The 25,634-nt window shown below is 42.1% G+C and overlaps 1 protein-coding gene across 3 annotated transcripts in view; it reads right to left on the bottom strand.

Moving 5' to 3' along the window:
• Positions 1-25,634, bottom strand: part of LOC137423217 (transmembrane protease serine 2-like) — a 245,594-nt gene that overhangs the window by 12,360 nt on the left and 207,600 nt on the right. For all 3 annotated transcript variants that reach the window (XM_078774546.1, XM_078774545.1, XM_068110121.2), the window contains 2 exons: positions 20,914-21,012; positions 7,161-7,303 (listed from right to left, as the gene is read on the bottom strand). In XM_078774546.1, coding sequence (XP_078630672.1) covers positions 7,161-7,303; positions 20,914-21,012 — 242 coding nt within the window. The remainder of the gene's footprint in view (positions 1-7,160; positions 7,304-20,913; positions 21,013-25,634) is intronic.

Here is a 25,634-nt window from a genome sequence, read left to right as displayed (position 1 = left end):
TGGAAGCAGAAGGAGGGAGGGACACTTGGGAAAATGAAACGTTCGCTTACTAACTTTAATTGTTGTCGTGATATAATTTACGATTATTGAGGAAGTTTAAATAATCACAGTCAAATGGCATTTAGATTCTCACAAAATCATTTTATCGGGTCAGGACGTGCAAAGGGCCAAGTTTTCCCGATTCGTCACCAATGTCGATGACATAAATCGAGTTGTGCTTCCTACATTGCTAAGACTACTCCTTGCCACATGGACATGATGTGCTCCGTGCTGTCTGGAAAGTGCGCACTCCCTTTAACCTTGGTGGAGAACGGTATGCGACCAGGCACCCATGAGCTCTGGCACGCTGCACATGTGCAGTATGCACGTACAAGGCATATGCTGTCAATGACTGAACTGAAACTCCATTTTAATTAAATGTTTATTCAACTATTATTTTCCGAACATTGTGAACAAGACATTATAAACTCACGTCTCATGTAATTCCAAGCAAGTCGCATGACCCCAGACACCAAGTACCAAGCAAAACTTTGCAACTCAATTGTGACTTGAGGACGAGTCACAGACTCGAGTCCTCGAGGTAGAGGAACCTTTTTTGGAATGTGTCCTTTTTAGTGAAAAGTTCAAGAACTCTACTTTTTCGTAAGCTGTGTCTGGTATGACTGGCCCGGTTGCCTAAAAATATCTCTCCTTTTCCCTGAGGAAAGATTTACCTTAAGGTACACTTTGATTCCTCAGCAAAGGATTTATTTAAGGGCTGTTGCATAAACAACCCTTAGGAAATCCTGAAGTAAGGATTTCCTTCAGGTTGAGGAAATTCTTCAGGAGCCGTTGCTATGCTAGGTAACCAAGCAGATTAGAGTTAGGAAGAGCTGTTCAAACGGAAGAACAAGTAATTAGCACATGATTTTAAATGACGCTTGTTATATGTTGCACGGGGAACACATGCGTCTGAATGAAGGAGGAATAAAATGATTCTTGTGCAAAATTCAATTAATTATAATTGTGCATTTTATTGTAAGCTAGCGTGGATCGGCTCACTATGCTCGCCTCACCACACGTCACTGCAGAGACATGGGCTTGTTTTAACTGAGGATAATGACCTGACTGAAACTGAGTTGCTGTGTTGTCATGATTTACACCAATCATAAATCAAACATTTCTTTTTTTTCATTATTTGTAATATTGGTCAAGTTATTTATTTGTAATTTATTTGTAATCTAAAAAGGTCCAAGTGGTGTAAAGCTCTAAATGGTCAAGGGTCCAAACTGCTTTAATTGATCTAAAGGCTATTTACGGATCTTTGGGATATTTTGGGTATCTTGACTCTTCGGGGTATTTTGGGTCTTTGGGGTATTTTGGGTCATCTGGGTATTTTGGGTTGTTAATGGTCTTCGTGGTCTTTAGAGGTTAAGTGTCCAAGGTGGTCTAATCGGTCTGAAGGGTGTATGAGGTCTAAATGGTGTCATGGTCGAAGTGGTCGAAAGGTACTTAAGGGGTGTAAAGGTTTGAAGGGTATGAAAGGTTGGAAGGGTGAAGGGATCTCGAGGTGTCTCAAGGTATCTAATAGATTGAAAGGGTCTTAAAGGTAAAAGTGGTCTTAAGTGTTTGGGAATCTTCAATATCTTGGGGTCTTATGGGTCTTATAGGTCTTTTGGGGTATTTTTGGGTATTTTGTGTCTTAGTGATCTTCTGGGTCTTTAAAAGAGTCTTCACCATATTTTGTGTCTTTATGCGGTTTTTTTTTGGTCTTTAAGGGTCTTCAGAATATTTTGGGTCTTTTGTGTCTTCACCATATTTTGGGTCCTTTGGGTCTTTTGGATATTTTGGGTCCTTAAGGGTCTTTATTGTGAAACATTCTGGATGTCATGAGAGTGAAAATGTTATCCGGGCTTGTTTCGCTCAGACTCACTCAGAGACAACTGAGACCACTCAGAGCTTGTTTCGCAATATACAATCATTTTTCAATTGTGGAAGTATTGACCCATCAGCCTCTGATGTCACGCTGCGATAATCATCGTCTTCGTGACCAATTTCCATGAAGAGCGCCTTTTGGACACACTAATGTTGGTGTTTAAGTACAGGGGTGAGGGGGGTCTCCCTTGAGTAAGGAAGATTTTAAGGAAAAAATTAAGAAATATTCGTATATGCAACCATCCTCAAATGAAGGGTGTCCTTGAGGGGAAACTAAAGGAAATATTCGAGTAAATCCTCAAATCTTTCCTTAAGGATGGTTTATGCAACCTGGCCTCTGTCCTTTAGGTTGGAATTTGGAGGATGGCAAGAGGTGGGAAATGGAATGAAGTTGTGAGAATAATAATACATTCATTAACTTTTGTTTTTTAAACAAAATTGAGTTCATGGAAGTTGACTCGGTGCAAAAGGACAACATCGTGACAGAAACTACAATTGACACAGCAGCCTGCAAGTAATAGAGTTGAGTGTGGTAGGATCAATGGGGTAGAAAAGATTGCAGGTCAGTATGAGGGATGACATGAGATAAAAGTCTACCAGTTGATTGATACCCTCGAGGGAAGAATGCAATTTAACTGTCTCCAGAAGGCAGTGCCATAAATTAGAGAAAAATAGAGCCAAAGACTGGAGATTGGGGGGGAAGTCTGGCCTTTTGGGAGCTGAACCAGGTAAGAGCAATTGGAAAAGCATCTGATCAATTCTGGAATCTGCATCTTTTCACATTCATCTAAAGACCTGCTTTTTTTGTATTATTTATTTATTTTAAGGGGATTAATCCAGCAGCTCAAATCCACTTATGAAAAATTATCCCTTCTTGAACATTTGTAAGCCGTGTCGGTTTTGGTATTGTAAAATGAACCAGTTTGTTTTCCTGAGACCATTATACTTTCTTTAAGCTTGGAATTAAAATCCCTTATTCTGCTGCCTTTCATTACATTTGGATCTAGAATCACTTGAAAGCTAGTCCAGTGTTGTTTTCATAAGGTGGCTGTGTTTTTTCAAATTATTATTATTGAAATTTGCCTTGAACAAGGCTAAGAGCCACGAAATATGTAGGGCCCCAAGATAAAAGAAAAAAAGAAGAATGATCAAATATGGAGGACGTAGAAATTTATATTATTTTTGAATGAAAATGGAGAAGCATATGACTGTCAAATTTCAAATTGATATAGTACGTGGAAAAAAGCTACTTGCATAGCTCTTCGTTATATACCTAAATATGGCCAGGGTGTATTTGTGTGAAGTGGTGGCAAAATGAGTCTCCTGGCCAAAGACCCTGACAGAAGGTACAATGTTGGAAAGAGCTGTGGAGCATTTATCATGAAATCTCTGTAAAACAAACTCTGTAAAACAAAAGAAGCAACAGACCTACGATATGAAATTTCTTGCGGAGAAGAGCGGAGTTCTACTCCATCCAAATTGACTACACGCCTTTGGAGCCTGTCTAATAAGGACAGATGACATGCTGGTGCTCCAGCCCAAAAATGGCAACAGTACTCCATCAGGGGGCACAAATAGAGGTCTTGTACAAATAGAGGATAGCATCCGGGAGTATATATTTCTGGGCTCGATAGAGATAACCAACTCGCAACTCGCATACAACTCGCATACCAACAACTCGCAACTCGCAACTTTGCAATACCTGATATATACTTCTCCCAGCTGAGATTAAGGGAGATATCAAGACCAAGTAGGCACCGATCTGATGCTTCCGGAAAAGTCAAAGGACCCATGTGCGCAGACGGGGATAGCAATTTAGTCTTCTTGGCATTGAAGATTACCAGCCAATCATGACCCCACATCGATATGTCCTCTAAATGATTGTTTAGTGAGGCACAAACCTCACTACGAGAATTGTTACTTGAATTAGGGGATACACAGCAGAGTGTGGAATCATCTGTATACATGGCGAGCTGGGATAAAACATTATCAGACAAGTCATTGACACCATATATACCAGAAAAAGAGTAGGACAAAGAACAGAACCCTGAAGAACACCGGAATTTACAGAGCAAATTGGGGATGATTGCCCATCAAGGCCCATCTTCAACCTTTGGTTCGAAAGGAAACCAAAAATTATGGACAACATTCCACCCGAAACATGATACAACTGAAGCTTGCACAGTAGTCCCTTATGCCACACCTTATCAAAGGCCTTTAAATATCCAAAGCAACTAAATGAGTCTCACCGCTAAAATCTAAGGTCCTGTTAAAATGATCAGTAATTAGGGAGAGTAAGTCACCTATCGATCTGGAATGATGACATTGTCCTCAAGGTGACGAAGAAGCTTATGATTGATAAAGCATTCAAAGATTTTACAAATCACAGGAAGGAGATTAATGTGATATTGTTATGGTCCGCGGTTAAGGATGTTGTTTGCCGAGCGGAGGCGCCGCGGCCGAACAGTTTTTCCCCGACTAAACCCGATTCACCCAGACGTTGGCCGTATCGCGCCACAGCTACTCAATATGGAAAAGACTACGACGACGAATGCAAAGAGGAAGAAGAAGAAGACATACAGAAGAGTAACGGGGTTTATTATTATTTACACACACATAAGCAAAAAGAGCAGTCACGGGTATTTACAGCGGACATGAAAAAAACAGGTAACACAGTGCAAATTACTAGCTTATACAGACTTAATTACCTACCCAGGACAGAACAAACAAAGACGACTCACACGGGGAATGATGATAGGAATTGGCTGGAAGGAGAGGAAAGTCCAATTGGTTCGGCAGCACGAATCGGCGCGTTGGGCAGCTGCCGTTCCTCCGCGGCCCTGCTCCAAACCGCCGTCCAGGCCCCAAATGGCTGGCGAGCGTTGTGGCTGCTGGGGACGCTGCTGCTGCTGCTGCTGTAGACGCTGCCGCTGGTGAGCAAGGTGACGAATAGCAGGCTTTTGCGCTTCCCTGGATGACCTCTGCTTTTGGACCTCACAACTCAGCTCTGCTCTGACGACCCAGCTCTTTCCTTTGCACCTCACCACGCAGCTCAGCTCAGCCTTGGACCTTTTTGCAACTCTCGTAAAAGCTCCTCTCCTTTCTCAGCCCATCTCATGTCTCTCTCGGGAACGCCCCGCGGCGGGTTATATAGGCCCCGCCCCTCGACCTTCGCGAACCTCCTTGCTGTTCCTTTCCACACCCTCTCCAAGTCCAACCCCTTGTTCGTGGTTAGTTGAGTGGGGCTGACTCACTCCTCCCCTCTCTGATGAGGTGGGGACCCGCCTTTCTTCCCCAACCCTGCCTCGTGGTCAATGGCGGCAATTGGAGGGGATGTAATTGGCAATCGAGGCTTGGCAATGACGAAAGGGGGAAATGGAGGTTTTTGGGAATGGGAATGAAGGGAATCTATTTCTTTTACTTGGTGCAATGGAGTGTCATTCTAATGGAAGACAAGGCCTTACTCTAAAACACATAATAAAGATATAAGCTACTGAACAAGGGTTTTATCGTGTCCTTCAATGTGTGTGCTTTATGGAATTAACTACCGGGACGCCCTTTTAACCTTTACACAACACTGGAGGCAGGAGGGCCAGAATAAAGCAATAATAATAATAAAGCACACAATAAAAAAAATACAATCCTCATATCCATAACAATATTTTATAAAGTATATATTTAAGAACATAATCAATATATTATATTCTTATAATACTTATTAAAATATTTAAGAATACTGTATATTATGGTGCTTCACGTTTATATACCAACTTGGATGATCACAAAATATCTCCATTTCTTCTTCCTTAGACTTCTACAGCAATAAATATTGTAGCGTGATTCCCCTCGGTTAAGACCGGGAAATCACGAATGGCAATCGAGCTTACTTTGAGGCGTTATTCAATGGTGGATTTGACTATATATATGCGCGGGGTAGAAAGGATAGAGGAAGAAGAATCGGGAGCTTTTACCTGTGGTCCCGAGCAGTCTTCAAACCTGCAGGAAATTAAACTCACGAAGACGGATTTCAAATGTACAAGAATAACACGGCTTTATTGCCGGACCCCAAGAACAATAGACACGCCGTTAAATAAATGTCCTAAGTTGGGATCCCACACACCTCACTTCAAAAACAGCAAAGCGGAAGAATTATTCAAAGAAACCGTTGTGTTCTGTCGTGGGGACTTAGCTCTGTCTGGCTGCAGTTAGAAATCGTCAGGCTTGAGCACCGTCGTCCAACGCGGCTCCGGTTGGCACGAGCAGGCCTCGCCGCGCCCCGCTCACCAGGCCTCGATGCGTCCTTGTTCGCGCTCCACTCGGCCAACGTACGCCGCTGTGCGGCAAGCCTTGTTTGCACACTTGGTCCCGTATGCGAACACAGGCAAGGAGGACTGTCAGCGCTCCACCATCTGTCGTCGCCCAACAAGCAAAAGGTCCAAACGGGAAGAGGTCCAACGCAAGGAGAGAAGGGAAGAGGAAGAGTGCGTACAGCCACAAAGGGATCGAAAAACCGAGAAAGAATAAAGGGACGTCGATGCTGGCGCAGCCAAAATGCGGCCGTTCACAATGGTGTCCAGAATAAGAAGAACAAAGGGAGAGAGAGAATATCTCAGTCCACGACCATTCCCATTTGCATCCAACACGAGGCAAGAAAAATGTCGGCTCATGGTTCGTGGTGTCGCTCGTCCTCCGACGTCACCGGCCCCTCCCATTGGCTGAGTGCTTCGTGCTCCTCCCCTCATGCCACAGGTCCATGGTCAATCAGCTCATCTCTTCCGCCTGCTTCTTACTCGCCCCTCCCCCCGGTGAATCACGAGTCCTTTTGGGCGTGGCTATTGCCTGCCTGTTCGATGTTTCATTGCCATGCTGGCGTAATGCACGGCCGCTTCCGGTCTATTCTTCCGGTAAATCTTTTTGTGAGAGGGAAGTATTTATTAATGTGTGCACTAATGGTGGGATTCCTAACCTACGTGTCTATATGTTTTGCCATACGAGACAATGGGTAGATCACAGAGGGAATGACGTACAAGGAAATTTTATCCTTCTGCCCTACAACTACTTAACATGCTCCGCCCCCTTGTGACAGGGACAAAGACACAAGCTTAATCCGACATTCGGGCTAGACAGAAATTACAGGCGAGGTTCCCCATCACGACAGTCGAAGCACCTACCAATGCAGATCTACCTGGATCTATATATGCCCAACCCCAACATTCATAACAATATGTTTACACCCACAGGTTTACCTGGCAACTGTCAACTCCTCCGCTGAGAAAACCGGCACAGGTCATTCTCGGACTGATTTTTCCACTGTATACATAGGACGAATTGCATCTTTTGCTGTTAATCAGTTCAACCTCAGCCTTTTGTAGGACATTTGGAATATATGCTGTATGGAAAGAAAAGTAATGTTAAAATACACATCAGTTTTACAAAACAATTCTCATAATTTATTAAACATTAAGGAATATTTGTAAAGTGTTATATTAACATGTCAAAGGATGTTGCAAGTTATACTAATTGTACAAACACCCCACACTGAACTTTATTTTCATTGCAAACCTAGAAATAGTTGTATACAACACCTATCGAAAGTCTATACCCCATGTTCAAAAATTTAACCTTTTGTTGCCTTATAGCCTGGAAATAAATTGCATTAAAATACTTTTTTCCACCTTTATTTACACATTGTAACCCACAACCTCCAAGTGAAAAAACAAATTATACAAATTTCAGAAAATTAATTAAAAATACAAAACTAGCATGTCTTGGATGGATAAGTGTCCACCTCCCTCCCTTATATCAATTGTAAATTAGCTCAGGTGTAACCAATCACCTTCAAAATCACACACCAAGTTAATTGGCCTCCGCCTGTGTTCAATTTGCAGTGATTCTTATTATTTCAGAATAAAATCAGCTGTTCCTGTAGGTTTCCTCTGCGGGGTAGTGCATTCCACAGCAAAGACTCAACCATGAGCACCAATGAGCTGTCAAAACACATCAGGGGTAAAGTTGTGGAAAGGCACCATGAGAGGATGGGTATAAAATATTTAAAAGGCCTTGAATATCCCTTGGAGCACAGTCAAGACAATCATTAAGAAGTGGAAGGCGTATTGTACCACCAAGACCCTGCCTAGATCAGGCCATTCCTCCCAACTGGATGATCAAGCAAGGTGGAGACTAATCAGAGAGGTCACCAAGAGGCCAATGGAAACTTTGAAAAAGCTACAGGCCTTTTTGGAAAAGACTGGTCAATACGTGCATGTGACAACCACATCCCAAGCACTCCATAAATCTGGCCTGTACTGTAGGGTGGCAAGAAGGAAGCCATCACTCAAATAAGCCCACCTTGAGTCCCGTTCGAGGTATGCAAATAACCACTCCGGAGATTCTGAAGCAATGAGGCAAAAAGTTTTGTGGTCTGACGAAACCAAGATGGGACTTTTTGGCCTAAATGCAAAACGGTACGTTTGGCACAAATCCAACACAGCACATCACCCAAAGAACACCATCCCTATTGTGAAGCAGGATGGTGGTAGCATCATATTGTGGGAATGTTTCTCATCAACAGACACTGGAGCACCACGAGATCAGGATAGAAGGGAAAATGGATGGATTTCAGTATGACAATACAGAAAAATCCTTGAGGAACACATGCTGCCCGCTGCAAGAAAGCTGAAATTGGGACGGAAGTTCCCCTTTCAGTATGACAACGACCCGAACCACACAGCAAAAGCTACACTGGAGTGGCTAATTAACAAAAAGATAAGTGTCCTTGAGTGGCCCAGTCAGAGCCCCGACCTAAATCCAATTGAAAATCTGTGGCATGACTTGAAGATTGCTGGCCATCAACGCCCCCATGCAACTTGACTGAGCTTGAACAGATCCGTGCAGAATAATGGGCATATATTGCCCAATCAAGGTGTGCAAAGTTGGTGGAGACCTATCCCAACAGACTCACAGCTGTAGTTGCTGTCAAAGGTGCTTCCGCCAAGTATTAACCCAGGGTTGGACACTTATTCAACCAAGATATGCTAGTTTTGTATTTTAAATTAATTTTCTGAAATTTGTAGAATTTGTTTTTCACTTGAAAGTTGTGGGTTACAATGTGTAAACAAAGGTGGATAAAGTCTGATTTAATGTAATTTATTTCCAGGCTATGAGGCAACAAAGGTGAAATTTTTTGAAAGAGGGTGTAGACTTTCTATGCGCAATGTAACTAAAGGAAAAAATCCTTACTATAATTCATGACATTACAATAAGAAAATCCTGACTATAAGAACATAAGGGTAGTCCAGCATGCACACAAGATTTTTTAAATGTCCCTTTTATATTGTTTGGCATTTTCTACAAGCTATGGAATGTCCCTTCTTTTCTATACTTTGCCACATGGCACATACCATATAAAGGGGCCTTTTCTATGCTCCTGGCATTTTTCCCAAGATGTCTAACCATGACGTTCGCAGATTTACCATATGCAATTTCGCCATTGACTAGGTACAGAAACATTCAGACTGGGTACGTTTTTTGCCCAAGTCATTCACGAACCAGCTGTCCATGTCTGACATTTGAGTGAAGGTGGAACAGGATTGTGGAATTTATTGCTTCATCGTTTCCCTTATGCCGTTTTTCCCCAAGTCATTCACGAACCAACTGTCCATGTCTGACGTTCGACTGAAGGTGCTGTCGGGGTAAAAATTGTCATTGTCAGCTCTGGACCAATCAGAGACAGCCATGGCCGAAAAGCATGTTGGGTAAATGCATCATGTGATATAGTTGAGCCAGGCCGAAAAGAAATATGCTTGTTTGTATAGAGTTGGCTGAGAGCCATTTCACAGTTGCGGGGCAGAACTCCTTTGCTGCGCTGAGCTGGCAAAAACATGTTTTATCTGTGGCTTGACCTTGAGCAAATGTGAAGCCAAGGGTCCGTTACATCAGCTTTTGTTCTGATCTCATGCTCCAAGGTGACTGATGCTTTCCTATTGTAGTAAAAACAATTTGTATATATATTTGATGCAGTTTGAGTAGAATTTAGAGATCGGCTTGCCTAAGGACAAACTTTTCTCTCCGTATGTACGAAATAAATAATCCTTTATCGATAAAGTATTGTCTGTCATATTTTGATAAAGGTGGACATACTCCCACAAGTGAGCAGGGTTCACCGGTTGGAGGGAGGAGCGGGGGTTTTCACCGAGCTGACAGCAACCACCTGGGCCCAATAACTAAGGTGAGATCTTTCTCTACTAGTACGTGTATTGCCATCGCTGGGTGGCCTGCTCCGCTCTTACCAAAAACCCAAGAGTGAGTCCGAACTAAAAAAATGTAACAGAAAAGGATAAAAGAAAAAGGATTATTTATTGATGGGGGTCCATGTCAGTGTTAAGGATGCGTGTGATAGACAATAGAAGAACGGAAAAATGATTCTTTGAGGACTGTCTATCGATAAACACAGCAAGGGAAATAAGGCATAAGGATGGGAAAAAGTGAAGACAAAGCAGATAACTCTGCAGAGCCAGTGGTTGGATTTTGTACGGGGTACATGAGTAAAATACATGAACCAGGAGAAGTAAGGGATGTGAAAGTGCGGATAATTGGACAAAAAGGACAGTACGAGGAATTCGCCGTCGAAAGATCGTTCAGTAGAAAATGCATTGGAAACTTACGTAAGGAACTGGGGTTGAACCAGGGGTCATGACTAGGGTAGCTCAAATAGCAGGTTTGAAAAAATAGCCTGGATGCCCTAGAGTCGCTGAACCAGGGGTAAAGATATCCCGGGTGGATGAGTAATTAGAAATTCCGCTAATTGGCTTAACGTCCAAAACTGGCAAGTTTCAAATAAGTTCTTTTTTAAAAAGGAGTCTGGGACTCTTCAAATAGGATTGGATGAGTGAGTCTAACCAATGGCGGTAAGAATCCAAGATAAAGGGATTAAAGTATGCTGTAAATCTTGTGGTTGTTGGGTTGTAATTGTCATTGGGAGGTGTATTCGTAAATGTGCATCGAGTTACACCATGGACAAGGTGCTGTGCTGTTTACTGTTTATCGAATGAAAATTGTTTATTTTCGGAAAACGAAAATTGGAAACGAAAATTGAGAGTTATCATTTTTTCAGTGTGTAATTCTGATTCAGTGTGATTGCAAACAGCTCTCTTTGTGCCCTTATTGCGAAGGGGGAGGGTTTAATGCAGACAAAATGCATTTTACCCTTAACGATTTTGCATTGAAAACAAATCCGAATGAAAAATAAGAATTGTTAGGATCGATCAAGGCATTTCTGAGATAATTCCGCAAGGTATGTTCATTACATATGCAGGCAAAAATTTGGGAGTTGGCCTGCACGAGGGTGCGCGCAGTGCCTGTCTGAGTTGGCCCAAAGGGCGTTCTGGTGTTTATGTCGCTTGGTGGAAAGGTCTGTTTATTGTACTCGTTCAAGATCTATGTATGGTGAATTTGGTGAAATTATTTTTGTATTCAAGTTCCATTGTATAGGAGTAACAATATTTCAGAATTGTTAAAGGGTAAATTTTGCAATATAATCATGTCTATGTATTGAAAGAAAAAGCATTCTGAGAAAACCTAGACATTTCGACAGATCTGTTTGCATTTGGACGAACATGGATTTAAGCCAGTGAGCTGACGCGAGGAAATGTACATGATCCGGTGTCCCAAAGACAGCGTGTTCACAGCCTCATTGTGCGCTGGGGGTGAGCATGTGCACCGCTCCCCCATCTGGGTACATTGATTGGTACAGCCGAGTAAGATCTCGCAGGGGACATTGTTCCATAAATTGTGAATGTTAAATGATAATGTCGGTTGAAATATAGAGCTCTTGTATCTTGTCCGTGTATTTACATTAAATTGAAGACACGGAGGAGTGTGCATGCTGGCCGTCTGTTCATTCGTACTCAGATATGGCTTGAGACAAGCTTCGCTTGGCTGGAGAGGCTGTGAAAGGTTGTATACAATCAGGAGGAATGAAAACATCTCAAGGGCAGTAGGTCTGAAACATATTCACGAAAAAGTTTGGTAAATGCATAAAAACAGTGAGATGTGAAATGACCATTACAACTTGACCACATTATGTCCGAGGCTGACTAACACGGTAGATCAGAAATTGGGGTCATTTGACACCCCAAATTATAATTTTGTAATTTTAAAAAGGAAGTGGAGAATATGCTCGAGAATGACATCATTAAATGGCGCATAAGCGAGGTGGCAGTTTTCGTTGTTGTAAAAATTAAAAATGGGTTAATGAAGTGACATGAACGGACTCTTATCCAACCTATAGGATGGATAATTTATGACAGAGGGGGAGAGAGAGAGAGGTGGAGTGGAGTGGAGTGGAGTGGAGTGGATGGTTTGATTTTAAAACAAGATCTGCATCGCACAAGATCTGCCAGCAACCATCTTCTGGTGAAACTGCAAAAATCAAGACTCTCTGCTCACCTTCACTCCTTCATTCCTCTTTTCTCCCGCCTCTGGAACAAACTCCCCAACTCTATTCAACCCCACTCCTCCCTCCAGGTCTTTAAAACAGCTGTTCACCACCATCTCTTATCTTCCCCCATCCAAAACCGTGATCTTTTCTACCCCCACTAATTCACCCCAGACCCACTTCTTTGAAATACCGATTTCCTTCCTGGAAGTCCGAGCAGGGTCCATGTGTTTTATACCTCTCCCTCCCCCCCCACCCCCCCACTCCCATGCCTCCTCCCCCCAAGCCCTCTACTTCCCACCGATTTCCCGATGTCCCTATTCTCTACTGTTGTACTTGTGTGCTTCCTCCCCATCTTGTCTCCTGCTCCCTTTATTATATGTTTTATGTGTCCGTTTTTTGGGGGGATTGATGTGAGCTCTTACATGAGCCTCGATCTTCTATACTAAAAATAAAATAAAAAACTACAAGCCTCGGTGCTTGCTAGACCGTTATGGGGAAGTTGAAGGCCACAGCTCTTGGGAACCTCTTTTGTTTGTTTGTCCCTTATGCTGGCTTGTGTGCGGAGCAAAGAAAGGAATGATAACGCTTTGATTTTGTGCAGCCTGACAGACAGAGCTGTGTCCACCAAGTTAAAAGTCCGAGTTTCAATAATTGGTACCAGGGGAGGGTTAGGCAATAGTACCTTATTTAGAAGGTATTTGACCACCAGAAGTTTAAGAGTGCAACCTCACTAATTTATAATCCCATAAACCAGTCGCAGTTAACGTTTTAACCATCTACATATTACATATGCATGAGGCGATGGGAAGAGTAAGTGTTTAGATGGTAAGAGAATGGCGAATAGAATGGAGCATTTTTGGTGGGGAAAATGTTTCTTTGAAGATGGATGATGGAACGGTCTTGAAACTGATGGATAAAAGAAATGCTAACGGGAAAAATGGTTACAGACTGCTATTTTTGCAATGATGGATGGTTGAATGATGATCAAATAAAGAATCGCACACATACCATGGTCAGCCACACACACCAGCCCAATAGGTATAAAGATAAGGCTTGTATGGGGATGTAACCAACCGTAGGGATTGATTTTTTTTTCCACGATTATTTGAGCCCTGCCTTGTGTCGGGGTTTAGTGGTTGGTGTTGTTAAAATCGATTATATTTTGATTGGATTTTCATAATGATGTGGATTTCGGTTTAAGTATTTGTAAAATGTCTGGTTGGTTTAAATAATGTTCATATTGGATATCTTGGTAAAGGTGTTGTAGAAATAGTTTGCATATGAGTTGTTGTATACTTATTGTTGTTCATGTTTGGGAGATAAAGGTTGGTCTGACCTGACGTCTGTTGATTGGAAACGCGACATTTACTTTTGACTTGTCTGTGAATTGTGGAGCTTCGATGGTCAAGTGTTCTCTGAATGAGTGCTGGTTCTTGAAAATTTGATGAGTTGTGGAAAGGTTGAGGTTGAGAAGCTGATTGGTGCTTCGTGGGATTGTTGAAGCAGTTACACTGTTTGAAAATGGCAGGCAAGTGGGTGCCTGTGCTAGTAGCATAACATTTACTTTGAAATCTCTGGACAAGTAATGGGAGGAAAGGTCTTATGAACCCCAAAGTGTCTTGTGCAGAGAGGGGGAGGTGCGTCAAATGCCAGGAGCCCTCGTGGATATGTGCTCGGATCTCCGCATATCGGGTTCTGGCCACCCCAATTTGTGGAAAATTCGGGTGAACCCATATTGGGTGGGTTGAATATAAAATTGAGGCTTGGTGGATGGATTGGATATGCAGCAAGGGTGAATTGATTCGAATGACGTCATTGAATTGGATTCCTTTGAGCGAGGGATGGGTCACGCATTAGGCATGGCCAGGTGACGAACAGAGGTTTGAACGATGAGGCTTAGTGATACTTCAGTTGGACATTTGAAATTCCTTTGTCTGCTGAGTTTTAGAGGCACCCAAGTCTTGTCCCATTGACCGTATCACATGTTTGTTGCGCGCTGGTCAAGGCGATGCGGAAGGACCAAGTGATTTGTTGTGATGTGACATGCACGCACACACATATATACACGCGGCTGTCTTACTGTCTTAGATTGTGGATATGGAGGCTCAGGGAGAAGCTCATAGTCTATCTGGCTGTCTTTTGCACACAGAATTATGTTGGTATTCACTTTTGGGGGAAAAGTTTGAGTCCACGGAAGGCCATTCAAAAAGTTATCGGAATACGATGGATGAGAATACGTAAACATGTAGGACTTGGTTGATTGAAACATAAAAGACTTGTAAAAAGCTACATAGTGGAGATGAGAGTGCCCATGCGCAGAAACATGAATGATATGCATAGGTGAAGAAGAAGAAGACAACGCACACCGAAGCAATACAATTTTCTCCGCTGGACAGCAAATTGGCAGTTCTGGGTGGTGCGATCCGTGGCCCAAAGAGATGGCAGCAACAACATACTTCGCTGCATGTTTCGCTAATGGGTGTCGTTACAAGGACAGGAAAATCACTGAGTACATATTCACGCATGTGCACAGAGGTGCGGTCGTGAGATTCAAGGGACCCTGGTAAGAGGGACTGACAGGTACTACACCTTTCCCACAGGTGACCTGGGAGTATGCAAGGTGGGGCATTCATCTACTTGAGTAATCAAAAGACACACGCATACCCGGGTTAGAAAAGGAAGTGAAATTGAACATGGTGTAGGAAATCTCGGTGCGGGATATATTGTCATTGGGATTTTTGACAGATGATGTCAGTTGGAAGTGTGCCTGGAGTGAAAATTCATTGTAAATTGGAATTAACAGCTGCAAAGAAAAGCATACTTCTTCAGTGTGGACAAGCAGGTAGACAACCAGACAGACAAACAGAAAAGTTCAAAACAACTGTGTAGAAGTGGCTATTGAGGTAGGGTTTTCCAAATTGATGTGGGTACAACCCTTCTGTGAACAGTGTATGTGTGTGCTCAGATAGTTTGCATTTCCAATGGAGTTCATTACCTCCATCACCGAAGGTAAAGGGAGGATATATTTTTACCCCTGTCTGCCTGACTGAACAAACATCTAAAGTTGTGGATGAATTTGGATGAGACTTGCCAGGATGGTAGGGTGTGACATGGACTAATTGGTTTGGTTTTGGTGAGGATCTGGGCATGAACCTGGAGGAACAATTGTTTGGTTAGCGAGGGAGGTGCTGGAGGCATCATGACAGGAAGACTAATTTCAGGTAAAAACACTGCTCTATCGAACCGTCTTGGGGATTGGGTGGTGACCTTTGTGGTGGCTGAAGGACATGCTGTTCAGGAGATTGTTGCAATGATAACAGCAATGAAATGAGGTGCCAAGGCAAGAGTGGTAACTGATAGGTCACTATTTTGGACATACGGTCACGTGAAAAAGTAAGTACACCCCATGTAAAGTTTTGACTTTTTCAACATATTTCAACATACAGCTATTTGATCTTCATTTCAACAATATGAATAGATAAAGGTGATATAATAGAACAAATATCATGAAACATTTACATTTTGTAGTCCATTGTATAATTTAAATAAACATAAATGCAAATTTCACATGTGGAAAAAGTAAGTGCACCCTTGGCTCTAATAGGTGGTAGTGCCCCCTTTGGCAGAAACAACCTCAAGTAGGCGTTTCTTATAACTATCTACCAGTCACTGACATTGACTGGGAGAAATTTTTGCCCACTCCTCCATGCAGAATTATTTCAGCTGTGCGATGTTTGAGGGGTTTCTTGCATGCACAGTTCGTTTCAAATCCCCCCACAACATCTCGATGGGATTTATATCCGGGCTTTGACTTGGCCATACCAGAACCCTCCATTTCTTTCTTTTCAGCCATTCCTTGGTGGATTTACTGGTATGTTTAGGGTCATTGTCATGTTGCAAGGTCCACCTTCGGTTGAGCTTCAACTTTCCGACAGATGGCCTCACATTATCCTCAAGCACCCTCTGGTACAATTAAGAATTCATAGTGGATTCTATGATGGTGAGCTGCCTAGGCCCTGATGCAGCAAAGCTGCCCCAAACCATAATATTTCCACCACCATGGTTTACAGTTGGTATCAGGTTCTTGTGGTCAAATGCTGTCTTTGGTTTTCGCCAAACATGTCTTCTGGTACTGTGGCCAAATAGCTCTACCTTTGACTCATCTGTCCAGAGCACATTGTTCCAGAAGTGCTGGTCTCTGCCTAGGTTTTCATTGGCAAACTTTAGTCTTGCCCTGATGTTCTTTCTGGACAGCAAATGGTTCCTCCTGGCACACCTCCCATGTAGATCAAATTTGTGCAGCCTCTTTCTAATGGTAGACTCGTGCACTTTGACATCAACAGTGGTAAGAGCTACCTGTCGGTCCCGTGATGACATTCTGGTGTTCTTAGAGTCTTCTTTCTGCATCTTGTGGTCTGCTCTAGGGCTGTACTTGCTGGGGCGGCCTGGCCTGAACAAGTTGGCAGTTGTTTGGAATCTTCTCCACTTGTAGATGATCTTCCGGACAGTCGAATGATTGATTTCAAATTGTTTGGAGATCATTTTAAATCCCTCCCCAGACTCGTAGGCATCTATAACCTTCTTTCTGAATGCCTCAGAGAGCTCTTTTTATCTAGGCATGGTGACACCGCACACTTCAACAACAAAGAGCAAACCAAACTAAATGTCTGAGGTTCAAATAAGACAGGTTCCTTCAAGATCCTCTCTAACGATGTTATAATCATTTGCACCTGAGCTGGCGCACCTGATTCTAATTTTAGGTATTTGAAGTAGTGATAAATGTAGGGGTGTACTTACTTTTTCCACATGCGAAATTTGCATTTATGTTTATTTAAATTATACAATGGACTACAAAATGTAAATGTTTAATGATATTTGTTATATTATATCACCTTTATCTATCAATATTGTTGAAATGAAGATCAAATAGCTGTATCTTGAAATATGTTGAAAAAGTCAAAACTTTACATGGGGTGTACTTACTTTTTCACGTGACTGTAGTTTCTGGAAATTATGGAATTTGGAAATGATGGGAGCTTGGATGTACTAGTAAAGTACCTGAATAATTATGGAATACACATCCAAATGGTGTGAGACGAATTAGGGGGGCACAGCCAGTGACTATCAAATTAGACCATTGCCCCAATGAGATCACTACCCATGGCGACACCAGTGGCTGAACAAGCTTTGACCGTGGTTTTCTAGTGCGAGTCATGGAGTAGATCATACTAGAAAAAGGGATGATGGTATTGTAGAAGTCCACATGGACTTCTGATTTTATTGAAATGTCCCTTTCCTATTGAGCAGGTGAGTTATCACTTGCATCCTTTCAAATCTGTTCGTACTCTGCTCAATTTCAGGAAAGCTAGGGAACATGGGTTTTGCTTTATAAAATAAAAATCGTGATGCACAGCAGTATTATAATCTTTGGAATATAGAATGCTAATAAAGTGAAAACATCTACTGAGTAGTAAATCTTTGAGGAATCTGCATCATAAATTATGTGATGTGCTTAGATATACTTAAAGGAATAAAGCTTACATAGATAATCTGTGCAAAGATGGAATACAATATATCTTTAAAACCATGAAACTTTTTTTTTCAGACAGAGTGGAATGCTCGGACTTTTTTCCTGAGGTGCTTATCTTTATGGCTTATGTTGAAATGTAAACCAGATGCTTCACCGTGCCTATCTGTCTCAAATCCCTGACCCCTTGTTCGAACTCTCATCGCTTAGTCGGACGCTTCAAAGAACAGAAGAATTTCTTTTGTCTCTCCAAACACCACAAAAGACAAGATGCAAACCGAATCGGCAGAAGATTTGCTGGATACGTTGTATGGAGTCCTGTTTGAGTATGCCAGCATAGTACTGTTAAACTGTGTTGTAATCCTTATGATATTCGAGTGAGACTTCTCCATTGAATTAAACTTTGACATTGTTCTTGAGGTGTACATCCTTCCACAACAGTATCATATTAATTAAGTGGTGCACAGATGGTATTTAAATGCTGGAATGTTTTGTGCGAGCATTTCATCTGCAGGCTCATGGAAGTAGCAGGCGAGGACTGTCATGAGCCCAACCCGGGAGATGGCGAGTTTATTGGGACTCATGGGAGAATGAGCCCACTTCAGCTGTCAAGTATGAAGGTATGAGAAAAAGGGGTTCCAAAATGGTAAACAACAGCAGGGAGGACCATGGACTTCACAGAATCAACAATGATGGGGTGAGAGCGAGGGGTTGTTAACAAAGAAATACAAAGTGGAATTGGGCCTTTAGCAGAGCATCATGCTTGTTGTTAGACACTGACTTACCAATGAATTTGTTAGGACGGGATCTGTTGTGTTAATTGCGATATATGGTAAAATGTACGAAAATGGAGTCTATTTGAAGGTCCCACAGGAAGTAGATGTAATGGTGATAGCGTGTTTGAAGGCTTTGATAAAAAGTTGTCGAAGAAAAATGACAAACACTGAGATGGTGTTTTGAGAAAAGGAAAGTGAAAGTTCGGGGGAAAACGAGTCTGAAGGAAGTTCTTACAGTGAATTGGACGATGAGTTGAAGAGATTAAATCGTGTAATGTTGCAAATTAATGGTGTAGGTTAAGAGCCCAGAGTGGTAAATGCAGAGTGAGACGTACAAGTGACAGAGATGAGAACACATGCTGTGTTGGGTGTTTATCACCTCCAGGCGAAGGTTGCTAGTCTGGGAATCCTTTTGGAAGTAATTGCTGGATAGCTAGATACTGTAGTTAATTGATTTTGCAAAATAGTAACCTCTTTTCAGCTTAGCTATTAACATTTTTGCATTTAGGATTACTATGAACATAAAAATATTGTCATTAGTTGGGTAGATAGTGGTGATGAAAATATCCGTATAGGATGATGCTTTGATCTGAGTGGACAGGACAAAACGCGCTACAGGTTTGAGTTTTAGGAACAAGATAACTATATTGTGGAGGAGCTGAAAGTGGGTGACGAGTCAGCAAACCTGAACGAGCCTCCTGGAGAAAACTGTCGTAGGCACCGTGTTGGTGGTTAAAAAAAGGTTTATACTCAATTTATTTGTACTACGGAGGAGACAGATGGAAAAGACCCTGAAAGACACCAAAGGTATCTGAAGAAAGAAAAATTAGTATTGTGAGCATGAGAGTGTCATGCCTAAGGAGATGAGATAATAGGCATGAGCAACAAGGTGGATTAACAGGAGTATTGTTAGCTTTTTGACTGTATTCCACTTGTAAACAAATATGAGCAAAAGTTGGATTTCATTGTTTTTTTTAATATGCATATGAGTGTATTAGTGTGGTGCTAATGAAGTGTGCCTCTGTGTTGACAGGGTCCTTTGTGTCTCGTCTGTCAGAAGGAGTGGATCCACTTCGGGGAATTTGTCAATCTCAGAGCTTCCAGGGTTTTGGGGTGGGGGGCCATGGATTGAGAGCCCTGGGGTGGTGAAGTGTAATTCTGGCTGGGGGAGAAGTGGGGCCCGGGCCAAGAGGGTGATGTAGTCAGACTGTCAGAGATGACAAAAAGGAGGCAGCTGTCGGGGTAAAGATGAATAATTGTCATCTCTGGACCAATCAGAGACAGCCATGGCCGAAAAGCATATTGGGTAAATGCATCATGTGATATAGTTGAGCCAGGCCAAAAGGAATTATGCATGTTTGTATAGAGTTGGCTGAGAGCCATTTCACAGTTGCAGGTCAGAACTGCTTCTCTGTGCTGAGCAGGCAAAAACATGTTTTATCTGTGGTTTGACCTTGTGCAAATGTGAAGCCAAGGGTCCATTACATCAGCTTTTGTTCTTATCTCATGCTCCAGCATGACTTCTGCTTTCCTTTTGTCATAAAAATAATTTGTTTATCTATTTGATGCAGTTTGAGTAGGATTTAGAGATCTGCCTGCCTGAGGACAAACTTTTCTCTCCATGCGTACGAAATAAATAATCCTTTATCTATAAAGTGTTGTCTGTCATATTTTGATAAAGGTGGCCAGACTCCCACAGTGGCACAATAATGTGGAATTTATTGCTTAATTGTTTCCCATGCACCGTTTTTTGCCCAAGTCATTCATGAACCGGCTGTCCATGTCTGACCTTCCACGAAATGTGGCACTGGAATGTGGAATTTATTGGTTCCATGGTTGAGCATTCACCATTTCCACATTGTTTGTTTACTTTTGGCTTTCCACCTATGCTTAGCACGGGTACCTCCCAAAAAATATATATATGTATGTATATATATATATATATATATATATATATATATATATATATATATATATATATATATATATATATATATATATATATATATATATATACTCAATATATATATGTTAGTAAATGATCTTGATCTTTCTAATAATTCACAATTGTGCACCTACAGTACAGCATACGGTGAAATACCTTTGTACTCTTTTCAAGCTTCTAAATATCCTGTAGCTTTGACAACTTGACACTTTCCAGTCTATACCACTCTTGTGGCTCAATGGATGGTACATTTCCAAAGACACGTCAGTCAAATGCAAAAATCAATTAAATCATAAAATCATTATTAACTTACAACTCGACTGAGATGTCTGTCCCCAGCCAGAGATGGAGCATTCTTTTTCATCCTCAAACTTCAGGCCCTTGTATGGCAAGCATACTGGCAACAGATTGGCTGGGAACAAAATAACATTCCTCATCAATATTTACCCACATTCTGAGGTGTTTCATATTCATATTCTGAGGTGAAAAACTATAACGAAGAATTGACACATATGACGCAAAACAGAAGAACAATCTAAGTCTGAGAAAACGTTTTATGTGCAACGAAGTAACTCCCCACTAAGGGCCAGCACAGGCTAAATGAATGAATGAATGAATGATCGTTTAAAGGCCATTTTCACCGCTAGAGCAGGGGTTAGCCTTGCGGGCCCCATGACAATCATGGTTCCCTGTTTGAGGCAATGTTTTTACGGCCGGATGCCCTTCCTGACGCCAACCCTTGGTCGCCTCTTACGATGCGCAGGGATACGGTGTACCTATTCTAAGCCAGGGTACACACCAGGATCATTCATCCCAGCAAGCTGGTACTCATTTTGCGGACCTCGGAAGGATGACAGGCTGAGTCAACCCCCCTGGTGTTAATTTAGCGATCGACCAGGATTCAAACCCAGGATCCTAGGATCCCAAGCCGGCACCCTAACCGCTAAGCCAACACCAGGCTTATGTGATATATATATCAAGATGCACATTAGCCAAAAAAAATTTCAACAAAAACAAAAGCTAAATTATGACTGGGATTACGGACAGTAAAATTACAGTTCAGTACTTCGTGTAACCCCCACGAGCATTCAGGAGAGCAGGTACACGTCGAGGCATGCTGTTCACGAGATTTGCCAAGGTTTGGACAGGAATCACTTGCCATGCAGTGACAATAGCCTGCTGCAATTCATGCACAGAGGGTGGCCTCTGGTCCAAGTTGTCGATTTGACGCGTTAATTCTGCCCAAAGTTCTCTATCGGATTCATATCCGGGGACATGGCAGGCCACCTCATATGCCCTACACCACGGTCAGCAAGAAAGTGTTGGATCATGCGAGCATGATGAGGCCATGCATTGTCATCTTGGAAGACAAAGTTTCCTCGAAAGGCTGCACGAGCAAATGGAAGCAATGTTTCTTCCAGAATGACCCTGTACTTGAACTGGTTCAGGTTTCCATTCAGAACAACCAGGTCAGTTTTTTCCCCCTGCATGAAAAGCAGCCCAAACGGTCACCCCACCACCTCCAACTTGGACTCTTGGCACTATACAATCTTCGTTGTGGGCTTCATGCACTTGTCTGCGCACTCGGACGTGACGATAGACCAGAAATCTGGACTCGTCACTGAAGGTCATGTGATCCAAGTGTCCTGGCTGCCATTGACGGTGCTCTCTGGCCCACTGCAATCGGCGCTGGCGGTGTTGTCTGGTCGGGCATGGCTTTCTCAGGGACGCCTGGCACGATAGCCTGCTTGAACCAGTCATTGGTTGACTAGCCTTCTGGATACAGGCACATTTGTCAGTTGCTGCCACTCAGCCCTAAGCCGATTAGCTGACTTGGTACGGCCATTGCAGACTAACCGGTGCAGCTGGCGACCATCTATTCTTGTGGTTCTGCGTGGACGTCCTGGCCTCAGTATTGGAGTAGGGACACCCCTCTGAGCATTTCGTTTCAGGATCTTTGACACCTGAACTTGAGTGATGCCATACTGCCGAGCAATAGCACACTGTTTCATGCCAGAATTTCGTAAAGCCACCACTCCAAGAAAAACAGCATTGTCAAGTTGACGTACCATCTCCAGCAGCAGTTGTTTTCCACTAATACAGAACGCAACAACCCTTATATACCCGATTGTGAAGCCAATCGTCAAATGTACCTGTCCTTACATTTTGTCACGCCACCTGTGATATAATCCTGTTATTGACTTCTTGCTGCGAAAGACAATCAGTGACATGGTTCTTTCAACAAAGACATCACCGAAGGGTAAAAGAAACTCACCAGATTGATATACTGAGTTCAGAAAGTAAACCCAAGTCAAGAAAAAAAAATATTCCATATTAAATGCCAAGTCTGTATATATATATATATATATATATATATATATATATATATATATATATATATATATATATATATATATATATATATATATATATATATATATATATATAAATAAATAAATATATACTGAGGAACGGGCTTATTTTAACTGAGGCTAATGACTGTACCTGAGTTGCTGTGTTGTCATGATTTTCACCAATCATAATACAAACAATTACTTTGCACAAATGTATTTGTTGTGTTTGTGATATTACATTTTTATAGGTAATTTAGGTTGAAGATTTAGGTTGAATGTTTTTTTTTTCAAGAAAGAACCCCTCCGCACATACATAGGGGAGGGGTAGGTGCAGACTGGAAGTTTGGGACGATTACACCTCACCACCACGTAATTCAAAACACCTCACCACCAAGTAATTCAAAACACCTCACCACCACGTAATTCAAATACCTCACCACCAAGTAATTCAAAACACCTCACCACCAAGTAATTTAAAACACCTCACAGCCATAAAGCACGTAATAAAAACACCTCACCAGCACGAAATTAAAAACACCTCACCACCACGAAATTGAAAACACCTCACAGCCATCAAACACGTAATAAAAACACCTCACCACCACGAAATTAAAAACACCTCACAGCCATAAAACACGTAATAAAAACACCTCACAGCCATAAAACACGTAATAAAAACACCGCACAATCACAAAATTAAAACACCTCACAGCCATAAAACACATAATAAAAACACCTCACCACCACGAAAGTAAAAACACCTCACAGCCATAAAACACGTAATAAAAACACCTCACAGCCATAAAACACGTAATAAAAACACCTCACAGCCATAAAACACGTAATAAAAACACCTCACTGCCATAAAACACGTAATAAAAACACCTCACAGCCACGAAATTAAAAACACCTCACCACCGCATCATTTAAAAACACCTCACCACAAAGGAATTCAAAACACCTCACCACCACATAATTCAAAACACCTCATCACCAACTAGTTCTAAACACCTCACCACCACATAATTAAAAACACCTCACCACCACGTAATTATAAACACCTCACCACCAATTAATTCAAAACACCTCACCACCATGTGATTTAAAAACACCTCACCACCATGTGATTTAAAAACACCTCACCACCACATCATTTAAAAACACCTCACCACCACATAATTCAAAATACCTCATCACCACGTGATTCAAAACCACCAGAACGTTATTAAAAACACTTCACAACCACAGAAACAAAAGTTTGAGGGAGTCGTTAAGTGAGAACACAGACACTGCCCAGATGTGTAGATATATAGATAAATGACTGTACCCGAGTTGCCGTTTTATCATGGTTTAAACCAATCATAATTCAAACAATTATTTTGCACAAATGTATTTGTAATATACGTGATATCACATTTTATAAACAATTGAAGTTGAAAAAAAAAAGTTTTTCCCCAAAAAATTCCCCAAAAAAAAAATTGGAATATTTTTCAAAATAAAATACCCTTAGGACATACCGACGGGAGAGATATGTGCATACCAGAAGTTTGGTACGATTTCACATAAGTTTGAGAAAGTAGCTCAGTGACAACACAGGACAGGACAGATGCTGCACAAATATATATATAGATATATATATATATAAATAAATAAATATATATATATATATATTTATATATATATATATAAATAAATAAATAATAAATAAATAAAAAAATAAATAAAAAATATATATATATATATAAATGATCTTGATCTTTCAAATAACTCGGCAGGGTAGAGCAATATCTAGAGTCAGGTAGATCTGAATAGGGAACATGCTTCGTCTGTCGCGATAAGGAATCTGCCCTGTAATAAGTTCTGTGTGTTTAGTCTGGTTTGTCCGTTAAGGAGTATACCTGTGAACATACCACGATGTTCATGTGCTAGGTAGTTGTAGGGATTAAAGATAACAGCCCTTGTGTGTCAAACCTGGTAATCAAACATTTGTCCCTTACGGCAACGCACACCTGTAAACACTTAGATAGGCCCTTTAGTGCACACAGTAATTAAATCCCCTTCCCTTACAATGACTTCGGAAGAAGACAGGCAGGAAGCCAGATCGGGGCACTGCCGGATGGCCGCCGCCAGCTACACCACCAGCTAGCCTGGCAACATCGCATGACACGAGCTGTAACCATGCTCAAGGAACGTGTGATTGGTTGGCGCGGAAGGCGCGAACCTCCAGCCAATCAGGGCGGGAGGCGTGAAGATGCAACGGAGGAAGAGGTGGTTCATTGGAGGGAAGGCGCTGGAAGGTTCGGTGAACGGCGGGAAGTTGGAAGGTGCTGATTGGGTGGCGCGCCAAGGCTGACGTCACCGCCGCAGGTTACAAAAGGGGGCGCTGCACGACATTTTCGGCAGCTCTTAGCTAGCAGCTCTCTCCTGGCTTCCTCATGCTCGTGGGCTTCTTCACTGGTCGCTTGTCTCTGCGCTTCCCTTCTTGGTCTTGAGAGGTCCTGGTGGTCGTTGTTTCGCCATCTGCGTGGTGTGGGAGCGAGGCTCGGTGCTGTGGACGGGCGGGACCTCATGTTGCCAACTGCGAGGGGATTGGAGCGAGGGCGTTGGCTCGGGCCTAGCGAAGCGTGCGAGGCGGACGGAGAGTTTCTCGGCACCGGAGTTTCGAGCCGTGTTGGACGAT

Source organism: Myxine glutinosa, chromosome 3 (genome assembly GCF_964187855.1).
Source record: "Myxine glutinosa chromosome 3, kmMyxGlut1.1, whole genome shotgun sequence".
Classification (NCBI taxonomy): Eukaryota; Metazoa; Chordata; class Myxini; order Myxiniformes; family Myxinidae; genus Myxine; species Myxine glutinosa.
The sequence above is the reverse complement of the archived record's forward strand: the minus strand, read 5'-3'. Positions and strand labels throughout refer to the sequence as shown.